Source organism: Echinops telfairi, unplaced genomic scaffold (assembly GCF_000313985.2).
Source record: "Echinops telfairi isolate 266 unplaced genomic scaffold, ASM31398v2 ScPeMD7_9;HRSCAF=40, whole genome shotgun sequence".
Classification (NCBI taxonomy): Eukaryota; Metazoa; Chordata; class Mammalia; order Afrosoricida; family Tenrecidae; genus Echinops; species Echinops telfairi.
This window is the reverse complement of record NW_022103906.1, coordinates 15,158,136-15,170,848: the sequence shown is the minus strand read 5'-3', so window position 1 is coordinate 15,170,848 and position 12,713 is coordinate 15,158,136. Positions and strand designations below refer to the sequence as shown.

General features: G+C 37.0%; 1 protein-coding gene across 1 annotated transcript in view; it reads right to left on the bottom strand.

Annotated features, from left to right (window-relative positions):
* KIF13B (kinesin family member 13B) overlaps positions 1-12,713 on the bottom strand; it is a 268,551-nt gene that overhangs the window by 187,523 nt on the left and 68,315 nt on the right. Inside the window, exon 3 of the mRNA XM_045286833.1 lies at positions 9,577-9,589. Within this exon, the coding sequence (XP_045142768.1) occupies positions 9,577-9,589 (13 nt within the window). The remainder of the gene's footprint in view (positions 1-9,576; positions 9,590-12,713) is intronic.

The window sequence follows — 12,713 nt, the reverse complement described above, 5'->3', positions numbered from 1 at the left end:
AATTGATGTATGTATGGATTGTGATAAAACTTGTATGAGCCCCTAATAAAATGATTAAAATAAATAAATATTTTTTTAAATGAAGATGGAAATAGAAATAAAGTCTTTAATATGATTAAGGGCATATATAAAAAGTCAAAACCCAACATTATACTTAATGGAGAAAAAAGTTTCCTTTCTTGAAATGAGAAACAAAAAAAGGGGGCCTGCTTTCACAACTTTGATTCAGTACTTACTAGAAGTCCTAACCAGAACGATAAAAAGAAAAAAAAAAAGGTATCCGTGCTGGAAAATAAGAAGTAAAATACCTCTATTTGTGGGTGATATGATTATATAGAGAAAAGTCTCTAAAAGTCCACAAGAAAACTTCTAGGACTTATTAAAAAATGTACAAGGTCAACAAACAAAACCCTACTGAGTTTCTGTACACCAATGATGAGAAATGTGAAACTTAGGAAGAGAATTCTTTGGAGAGTAGTTCCTATAAGAATAAAATTCCTAGGAATAAACCAAGCCAGAGACATAAAAGACTTATACAATGAAAATGATAAATTACTTATACACATTAGGGAAAATTTATATAAATGAAAAGGCATTCTTTGGTTCCTGTACTGGAAATGTTCTTATTGTTATGGGGTCAATAAACTCAAAGCAAGCTATGGATTCAATATCAAAAGCCAAACCAAACTCACTGTCATCAGGTTGATTCTAATACAGAACAAGCCAGACCTGCCCTATAGGAAATCTTTGCAGAGGCAGAGAAAGTCACATCTTTCTACAGGAAAATGACTGTTTGAATCATCTATTATTTGGTTAGTAATCAAATTATTTAACTACTGTGCCACCAGAGCTCAGATCCAAAACCTTTTTTTACAGACGTTTAAAAGTAAAATTAAAAAAAAAAAAAAAGCTTTATACAAAATGACAAGAGACTCTCTAAAGAGACTAGATAAAACAATGCTAATATAGACCAAAGTAAGAGGATACCCACTTCCTGATTTCAAAATATACTGTTCGTGCAGCTGCAAAAGGGGCATTGGTGGCATTGTGGGTGGTTAGGCTGCTAACCACAAATTAGTAGTTTAAACCCATCAGCTGTTCTTTGGCAGAAAGGTGAAGCTGTTTGCTCCCATGAAGATTCATTGTCTCAGAAACCCTATCTAGGGTTCATATGAAGCACTAAGAATGTTCTTATTCACTAAACCTGGAATCAACTTGATGGAAGTGGTTACGTTTTACACAGTTAAAGTAATCAAAACAGGCTAACTCTGGTATAACAGGCACAAAGACCCATGGATTAGAATTGAGAGTCTAGAAATGAACTCATATGTCTATGGTCAACTGATCTTTGATAAGGGCACTAATTCTATTCAGTGTGGGGAAGAAGAATCTTCAAAAATGGTGCTGAGGGAAATTAATATGGTGATACTTAAAGCAACTGGGAATTGAAATCTCATGATCTAGCAATACCACTATTAAACATATACCCCAAAGAAATAAATACAACACAAGTGCATGTATGCTCCCACATGTTTATAGCAGCACAGCTCACAATAGCAAGAAACGAAACAACCCAAAAGCCCAACAGTGGGAGAATGGATAAAGAAACTATGGTTCATACACACAATGGAATATTATGCATCCCTAAAAAATAGTAATGGAAACATGAAACACCGCATGACATGGAAGGACCTGGAAACCATTATGCTGAGTGACGTTAGTCAATTATAAAAGGACAAGTATTGTATGAATCCACTACTATAAGGATTAAACCAATAAACCAATTAAACAAATCTTGGAGACTAATTCCCAAACAAAAGGGTAGAAATCCCCTCTTATGTGTAATCATAAGAATCTCCTCAAAAGAAGAGACCTCACATTGATTGGGTTTACTCCTTCAAGAAGAGGGGAAAGGGAAAAAAACATTCACTTGATGCTATACAACACTGAGACAAGGCTGCAACAAATCAACAGGCCCTCCTCAGGAATGAGGGGAGAACCTTACTGGAAAATCAAGTTAAGACCAGGGAAGGGGAGCTTCTACATTTCAGAGGAGGCACTGATATTTCTGTTGGTAGGTATGGTGGGTAAATGGGGAAGAGCAACTTCACATCGGGAAGAGATGACAAACAATAATTGTAGTGGGGGGGGGAGAACAATTAAATAAATAAATGTAGAGAACCTAAGGGGAGAATAACCCAGATTTTATGTTCCTGGGAAGACACTAAGAATATGGTTCTACCCAACCCTCATGAACCATACCATAGGCTAAACACTATGTCATAGTGACTATGATGACTATGATGACCTTATATGCTCGCCTGGCAGGCAACATAGCAGCCTCATAGGGGTACACCAGAAGAACCCATCGTGGAAGCCTGACTGAATGAAATGGGTCCTACCTCAAAACTACCTGTACCTTTGGACTTAGTACTGAAAGACTCGGATGGGATAGGAAGCAAAGAATGGCTACTCCAACACTGTTGAAATGGTGGCTATTGGACACAGGTGAGACCCCTGGCTTAGTAGTATCCATTGAAAGGGCACCCAGAACCATCATATGTTTAATACCTCAATGCTCCCCTTGTATTTATATGACACGTTTTACTCTGATAGGCAAGAGTCTGCACTTGTAAGAAATTATACAGGAAAACGTTCCCCTAGCACCAACCTCCATGCTCATTGTAAACAGCATTCAATCAATTAAGAAATCAATCTGTACAAAACAACAACTCATGGATTGCAGCTCGCAGTTGGATTATACTTGCATAAACTCATATCAACAGTATCTTAAAGTCTATATCATTGGATAAATTATTGATGTTATCAATGTATTCGCCTTATACCCCAGGGGAATGATTGACAATGTTTTTCTTTTCTGTTATTTTTCTGCCTTTTGTTTGTTCGGTTTTGTTGTTGTTGTTCTTGTTGGGTTTTTTGGTCATCATATAACCACCAAAGTAAACCAGAGTCATTCAAAACTCATGGGCAAGCAGATGGATTCTAGGCTCCCACATTCTAGCCCCAATCCAAGAGCACTTAGTTCTTATATAATGGCTCTGCTCAATATTCACTTTCATGAAAAAATCACTGAAGATAAGGGTGCTATAGTAAAGTTTGGTGACAAAAGCAGATGGTGCCCAGCTATCAATTGGAATAATGTCTGGAGTCTTAAAGACTTGTTTTTATTTTTATTTATTTATTTTTAATCATTCTATTAGGGGCTCATACAACTCTTATCACAATCCATACACACATCAATTGTGTAAAGCGCATTTGTACATTCATTGCCCTCATCATTCTCAAAACATTTCCTCTCCACTTAAGGCCCCAGCATTAGGTCCTCATTTTTCCCCTCCCTCCCCACTCCCCCCTCCCTCACGAGCCCTTGATAGTTTATAAATTGGTATTTTGTCATATCTTGCCCTGTCCGACGTCTCCCTTCACCCATTTTTCTGTTGTCCGTCCCCCAAGGAGGAGGTCATATATAGTTCCTTGTAATCGGTTCCCTCTTTCCTACCCACTTTCCCTCTACCCTCCCTGTTTTGTAACTCACACCACTAGTCCTGTAGGGCTCATCCGCCCTGGATTCCCTGGATTTTCAGTTCCTATCTGTACCAGTGTACATCCTCTGGTCTAACCAGACTTGCAAAGTCGAATTCGAGTCATGGTAGTGGGAGAGGGGAGGAAACATTTAGGAACTAGAGGAAAGTTGTATTTTTCATCGTTGTTACATCGTACCCTGACTGTCTCATCTCCTCCCCGAGACCCCTCTTTTAAATAAGCAATCATCTAAGTGAGCGGTCAACTAAGTCCACATCGAAGGAGTATACCAGCTTGTGTGATCCAAAGATGATAACAAAATCCAAATATGATGAAGGGGAAAATATCAGAGCTTAAATAGTGAATACGTAATTTGGATGAAGGACAGTGGGAGCCCAAAATCCATCTGCGGAGTATATAGTCAAATTAAGCCTCTGGCTGATTGCCTCTGGCCACAGACAAGGGATTCAAACAGCTTTACTGGCAGACAGAGATTATTGTAAACTTGATTATGGTTTATCAAATCATGGTATGATAACGATACTTGGTCAGTTGGTCTCCCTCTTGATCTAACCTCAATTTGCTCAAGGCTTAAGCATTTCTCACTTGTTCCGCAACAGAAATTTCTTCTCTGGCTTTGTAAGTATTGAGGGTGGTCTTTTCTTTCTCACTCTTTATTTGTACTTTTTATCTTTATACTAATATTATTTTTCTCCTTGCCATTTTCTTTTTTATTGTTTCTGTTGGGTTTCCCATTTGTGAAGCACAGGAGTAGGTGCATAGAGACAATAACTGATGCAATGGTTTATCGGGGACATGGGAGAGGAGGGATTCGGGGAGCAAACAATGAAAGCAGGAGAGGGGAGGGAGCATTAGAACTAATTCTGGTGATGTATACACAACTCTTAAAAAGTGATTTAACTATGGAAGTATATCATATATGAATACTATATCAAGAAAACTATTTTAAAAAAAGAAACTCAACTTGATCAATTACTCTGGGTGAAAAAGGAGTTGTTGCTTAGGGGGCATTGAGTTTATATTAATGGTGGTAGAAAAATTTGGAATAGTTATACAACACAAAGTGCATAATCAATGACAATGAATTATACATGCAGAAGTAGAGATTGTTTTGCTGTGTATTTTTTGCCACAACTACATAACAAAGAGTACAAGGAAGAAGAAAATGTTCTAGAATTGATTTTGGTGATGATTGTATAACTCTTTTTTGTGATTACTGTTCTTTTTTGTTTGTTTGTTTGTTTGTTTGTTTTTAACATTTTAGATTACTGTTCTATTTTATTTGTTTATTTAATTAAATACTTTTACTGGGGGCTCTTACAGCTCTTATCACAATCCATATATTGATCCAGTGTGTCAAGCACATTTGCACATATGCTGCCATCATCATTTTCAAAGCATTCTCTTCCCACTGGAGCCCCTGATATCAGCTCCACATTTCTTCTCCTCCCTCCCCCACTCATGAACCTTTGATAAGTTATAGATTATTTTCATAGCTTACATCATCCTCCATCACCCCTCACCCACTTTTCTGTTGTTCTTCCCCCTGGGAGGGAGTTATAAATTGATTCTTGTGACTGATTTCCCCTTTTATCCCCCCACCCTCCCCTAATCCTCCTGTTATCTCTACTCACATTGTTAGCCCTGAGGGGCTTATCTATCCTGGATTGCCTATGTTGCAGGCTCTTATCTGTAGCAGTGTGCATATTCTGGTCTAATCCAATTTGTAAGATAGAATTGAGGTCACGATAGTTGGGGGGAGGAAGCACCAAAGAACTAGAGGAAAGTTGTGTGTTTCATTGGTGCTATACTGCACCCTGACGGGCTCATCACTACCCTGTGACCCCTCTGTGAGGGGATGTACAATTGTCTACATATGGGCATTGTGTCTCCACTCCATGTGCCCCCGCCCCTCCCCATTCACATTGGGTATGGTTTTGTTCTGGGTCTTAGATGCCTGAGACCTGATTCCATCTACACCTCATGATCACACAGGTTGGTGTGCTTCTTCCATGTGGGCCATCAGCTAGATGGCCGCTGATTTATCTTCAAGCCTTTAAGACACCAGATGCTATATCTTTTGATAGCTGGGAACCATCAGCTTTCTTCAACACATTTGCTTATGCACCCATTTTGCCTTCAGCATGTGCAGAACTTTTTAAACACCCTCTCCCCATTTAGTATTCAACCAGTAAGAGAAATAAAGTCTTCATATATGCTACAAAGTAGATAGCATCTGAAGATATTATGCTGACCTAGATAATCTAATCACAAAGGATAAATATTGGGCCTACTTACATAAAAGTACATACATAAAAAGAAAAATGGCTAAGTTTATTAGGGGTTCCCAGGGGCAGAAGGGCAGAGGAAATGACACTTATGGGTTATTAAAAATTCTCATGAAGGGTGGGGTTGCACAACTGATAAAAACTGAATAGGCAAAAGATGAGTGACGGATAGATTTAAAACATCATTTTTAAAAGAAAAAAGAACAACTTTTGAGGTTGTTTATGTACATTCAAAAAATCTCAAGTTTTTGGTTCCTTGGTTTAGAGCAGCAGTTCTCAACCGATGGGTTGTGACCCCTTTGCGGGTCGAACGACCCTTTCACAGGGGTTGCCTGATTCATTAACAGTAGCAAAATTACAGTTATGAAGTAGCAACAAAAATAATTTTATTTTTTGGGGGGTGGGGGTCACCACAACATGAAGAACTGTATTAAAGAGTTGAAGCATGAGGAAGGTTGAGAACCACTGGTTTAGAGGTTTGGGGTCATGGTTTCATAGGACATCCCAGCTAATTAACATGCTTAGTGTTTCTGTTCTACCACCTAGTTCACTGCATCATGCTTGGGACCCTACAAGCTTTCTCAAACTCTCACTCATTGCCATCAGGTTGATTCTGACTCATAATGACACTACAGGACAAGGTAGATATGCCTTTATGGGTTTCCAAGACTGCAATTTTGAGGTGGTTATGAATTGCTCACCGTGAGGTTAGCATAACCACTACAACATCCAGCAGTCATCAATTAGTCTCTATGACCAGAAGCAACAAAGAAGAGTCAGGAATGTGAAGAAGATGCAGAGTGGGGGGCTAATTGCCTTCAAGAGTGACTGCTTCCTTTGCCATGAGACCAGAAGAACTGAATGGTGTTCAGTTACCATTGCGGAACACTTTGAACAAAAATTCCGCAGAAGAATCTTGATCAAAAGAGGGGAAATAGAACAGAATTTCAAATTTCATAGACTCTCTAGGCTTCCTGGAGCCATGGATAGTGGATAAACTCCTGAAACTACTACCCTGAGGTAATCTTTAAAACTTAAACCAAAAGTATCCGCTAAAGAATATCAGAATAATAGTTTGGCTTAACTAGTAAAAAGAGCTGCCTTAAGCATTGTGCTCTTTAAGAACTACGTATAGGAGACCAATCTGACAACAATCTGAAAGATTGGCTAGGAAGCTTAATGTGCTGTGACTGTATGTTAACGAGGGAAGAACAATTCAGAAAAACAGGGTGAGAATGGTTGCACGACCTGAAAACTGTGATGAGTGTCACTAACTGGTACATCTACTGCTGAACTCGTGTATATTTTGCTGTGTCTGCTTCTCAATAACAATACATAAAACTTCGAAGTGGTGGCTTACGAAGCAGGTCCTAGCAATTCTCAAACACGTACATGGGCAAAAGAAATTAGATCTCCCCAAAGAACCCAATATCAAAATTTCTGGGAGGAGCTATGCTTTAAACCACATTTGTTGTCACCAGAGTGAGAATCAATAAAGCAGGGTAAGATTAAAATAAAATTCAGATTACATTTCTCCTGAGAGCTTTGAATTCTTATCTCATCATTATACTTCATTCTGTTCTTAACGTGGCTCAGTAGAAATCATCCTGATTCTTTCCTTGTAAACAACTGCAACTGTCCCAGCAAAGGCCCGATAGCCGTATGTGTACACTTAATTTGCTCTAAATTGTATTCCTCTCCACATTATTTTCACAATTTAAGGATTCTTTTTTTTTCTTTTCACCTTTTATTTTATTTTTTAAAATCATTTTATTAGGGGCTCATACAACTCTTATCACAATCCATACATACATCAATTGTGTAAAACACATTTGTACATTCATTGCCCTCATCATTCTCAAAACATTTCCTCTCCACTTAAAGCCCCCGGCATTAGGTCCTCATTTTTCCCCTCCCTCCCCGCTCCCCCATCCCTCATTAGCCCTTGATAATTTATAAATTATTGTTTTGTCATATCTTGCCCTGTCCGACGTCTCCCTTCACTCACTTTTCTATTGTCCGTCCCCCAGGGAGGAGGTCACTTTAACAACATTTCATATTCCTAATTTCAGTAGGCAAGCTATCACTAAAATAACCATAGCAAGAGCTATATGCTAGGCACTGTTGAGAGGAAACAGATACAAATAAAGAACTGGGATGGGAACTCAGAGCCTCAGGCTCAAAAGTTCATGCTCTTCATCACTGTGCTATAACATCTCTATTCCCTAAACATGTCAAAGAGCAACAGTCTTTTACAAAATCGAGGCTTTTCACTAACACCACTGAATGATCCACTTCAAATTCTAGAATTTTATAAATTATTAGAGTACTCATCCAGCTATACATGTTATCAAAAGTATAAAAACAAGTTCTTTTCTTTCAAAATAAGCATTTGCCCTTTAAAATTTTTTAAACTGTTTTCAATTATCAGAAAGTACATATTTTATGTAAAAATCCAAACAGATTCATAAAGTTAAAAATTTTTTAAAGAATCATAAAGTTAAAAATGACAGTCTCTCCATTCACCAACCATACCACAACCAGTGTGTTAACAATGATAACCAGTGTGTTAACAATGTGGTATTTAGACTTCATATTTATGTCAACACATTTTCTATACATATTAAGACACAGTTTAATTAAATAAAACATGGATAGCTTTAAAAGTCATATGATAGCTTTCTATCTAGAATTTTGTGATCTAGAATTTGTTCTACCAAAAATATGAAAAAGGAACAAGAACATGTGCATTACTGGTTGCCAAGGCAGGCAGGAGGGGCACATAAAAGGAAGACTGAGCATTTAAGACATTCTAAGGTCCTATTTCGGGTGATGGAAAAATCTGGGAATGAGTAAGGGCAATGGTTGAACAACATGCTGGACAAAACTTGCTGCCACCAAACAGAGCAAGTGAAGAATGCTGAAATGGCAATTGTTTTATATATATATAAATATATATTCACCACAATAAAAAAACTAACATAAATAATAAAATAAAACTTTAATATACATACATATAAGGAAAGCAGTGTTAATTCAACTGTTTAAAAACATTTCAAAAATCTCAACCAGCTACACTTACACCTATTTCAGCAATAATAACAATGAAAAAATAATTCAACCACAGACTTAAAAAACAAACAAGAATGTAGATAAAAATAATGAGTTTCCGGCAAAGTTCCAAGTAACTTCAAAATATAATCAATTCAAAGCTACAGTCCTGGTGCTCATTTCAGCACACCTATAAATTCCTAAGAGACACAGAAACTGACCCCTCACATTAGTTTCTCTAAAATCGAGGCTCAAATCTAAGATCAAAGTACATTCCCTGGAGGAAATTGTGGACCAGAGCAGGTTTCTGTTGGCCGAGGAATGCATTCCCAGCTGTCTCTGGAGCCATGTGGATGAGTCTGCCAGCACAGTTTTGACCACCGTATTGGAACTACCAGTTTGGGGCCAATCAATGGTGAACAGCAGAGCACAAAGGCATCTGTGTTGCTGTTGCTAAGACACTAGCTAGTATGGGTCAAAGTACAAATACAGCTTTTCCAAAAAGCCTCCAGTCCCTCATATGCCAATAAAAGGCCTTGGACTTATGAATAACCAGACAGCATCCAGATTTCTTTTATAAACTAACAAAAAGAAAATTTCTTCATTTTTGAGAAGAAAAACACTAGTGCTTCAAAAATATTAAATGCATCACACAATAATCCAAATCTCTTACCTTTGGCTGGCTCCTGAATTCCCAAGAGTCATCATCATTGACATGAAAAATAAAAGGGGTGGAGGGAGAAATATTTAGACAACTAATTTTAAAGGCTAAAATGATAAAATTATGTATATTTGCATGAAGAATATAAAATATTACCTATAAAACTAAATGGCTATTAAAATAAAGAATAGATTTTTTTTACCTAGTAATTACAGAAATCTGACTGATGTGACTCAGACAGAGGAGGGACTATCCAAGCGCTGAATAATGGTAAGTCCTGATATTTCTCCCTCACACATTTTGCTTATACTTTGAAATAAGCAAACATTTTGAAAACATAAAAAAAACTTTACTTGTTATCACTGATTTTATTTTCAAGTAGTTTTCTCTGCTTTGATAAAGCAACCGCTTACTCTGTCTCTTCTAGACCCTACTATAAAAATTTAATTCTATTCTGGTTAAAAAACAAAAACGGACCAACTGAAAGAAACAACTAATTTCTTGTCAGTGAATTACAAGATATTCCATTTCATTGTTGATCTTGCTGCTAATGTCCCTTCTAGTCTCTGAACTGTCACACTTGCAGGTGGTTTCAAATTTTAGAAAAAGTATCAAGAACTCCTATAGACCCTTCCTGCTAATTCAACAACTGTTAAAAGGCCACAGATGCTCTATCACCTCATCCCCTTCCCTCTCTCTTTTCTCTCTTCTCTCTCCATACTTCTTTTCCTCCCCCTACCTTTTCTGCTCCTCTCTCTCTCCCTACACACACACACACACACACACACACACACACACACACACAGGAGCTTCAAAAGGTTCAGAGGAATAGCTAGCAGGTAGACATGTTTTAACTTCGATAGAAAAGGAAGGTAATAGACAATAAGAGGAAGATTTGTGAGACATGATGGAAGCAGGGGAAGACATTGAATGGAGAGCAAAAATTAAAAGCCACAGAGATAAATATTGTAATATATACTATCCTGCTATAACAGATCTACAAGTAGCTATATGAACAGATAGGTGGGCTAAATAGGTATGGGAAGAGAAAACACATATTACCCCAAATCTTTATAAGCTTGAAAGAGAATATTTATACACAGGTGATTATCTTTCCTGTGAATATATCTATGAATGTGGTGAAGCCTGGACATGGTTAAGGCACAGGATCCTGGGTTCTTTAGGGATAGACTAAATGACTGGTATCATTACTTACAAATGTGTCTTAATCTTGATGGAGCTTACATTGAGTAATAAAGTTTATATTTTATATACCTTTTAAGAAAAGAAAACAAAGGAAAGTACTTCTGAAATTGGAATAAAATGGGAACAATAACTGTAGCTGTAGGAATAAATGATCTTTCTAAGACGATTAAAGTCAAAATGCTAAGCCAAGTCTGCACTTGAAACTACACATAGAATTGCTTCCTTCTAAGCATCCATGGGCCGGAACTGATACAATGGCACCTAACACCACCCATCATCTGTCCATCTGCCTTGTGTCTATGTGACATAAATTTCCTACTAAAGTTAATTTAACAAGTTATTTCAGATTAGAACTCTAAAACTTCAAGGAAAGTCTTCCAAATGAGACACACTTGTCTAATAGATTTTACAGTAATATCTAAAATGGCTAACCTGCTAAAGAAAATAATTTCTTTGGAACAACACATATGGGAAAACTACCTGACCGAAGGAGTTGTGTCATACAGGTTGAGGTTACTGACATAAACTATCATCTTTTTATAGGCCTTTATAAGCAAAACAGATTCTGGTCAATTATAGACAGTTTAATTATAAACTAAGCTGGAGTTAAGAAAAGAACTAGCATGTATAAAACGCCCACAAGAGGCCAGGTGAATTGCATGCTCTGATGCCAGTTTTACAAATTAAAAACTCAGGACTTAGAAAATTACATGACCTGTCCAAGAAATAACATCAGGCAATGATGGATCTGGAACTCAAAGCTAGGTCTCCAACTCCCAAGTTTATGTTGTGTTCTTGTTCCACATGAGCCAAAACAACCTCATCAAGTTTCCTCTACACCTAAGAATCTATGACTCATATATTAATAACTCTTGCTAACAGAATTATTTCCCAAAGTAATAATTTCTTCAATAAAAAGGTTACTGTTTGGTGCTTCTACAAGTGGTAAGTTCACCATTTGCTATATTTATCAAAATGCAGATTATCTTTTATGAGAGGAAAACTAAGATACTTAGTATGATATTTCAAGTTTAAATAAAACACCTTTATACAAAGTAAAAATAGACTCTTCCTAAGAAAAAAAAGCAACAAATATGAAATTCCATAATATATGACACATAGCAGAAGATTCTAGGGAACTAACAAATTCAGAACCTAATAATAAAAACAGAGACAAACCAGTAAATTAATTACAGGGCTAAGTTTCCAGGTAGCGATGTCGGTGGCTACAAAAGTAAAGCTCAAATAACCAGCACAGCCATGGGAAACCCAAAGATGTAATTACAGCTCTGTACAAAAATAAATAAGTAAATTAATTAATTAAATAAAACCTTTTCAAAGTGTAGTTGCAATTCAATATGGAAATGTCTCACTTATCCCAAGATCCCTTATTTAGAAATTTCAGATATCCAGATCACAGCAAAGATTCAGGAAGATTCAAGAGAGAAGCCACAAAGCACAAACACAGAAGCCGTCCTTTCTCAGATGAGCTGAACCACTATTTTGTTGTGTTTAACTTTGCATTCCAAAATATTTCAGATTTTAAAAATGTTCCAAAGATAGCACAAAGAATTCTTGTATATCCTTCACTCATTTTTCTCAAATATTAACATCTTCTATAACCACAATGACAAGGATCAAAACCAGAAAACTAACACCAACACAAATTTGCTAATCTACAGAAGACGTCATTGAAATTTTACCATTTTCCCACTGTCTTTTTCTGTTTGAGGATTCAATGCAAGATCACAGGATGCATGGAGTTGTCATGGTTCCTTCCACGGGGGCAGCCTCAGTCTTTCTTTAGTCTCCCATGACCTTTTACTGCTACTTGTAGTCAAGTAGATCCTAACTCATGTTGACTCCATGTGTGTCAGATTAGAAAGGTGATCCACAGAATTGTCAATGATGTTTTTTCTACTTTTCATCTAGGTTCCATAATT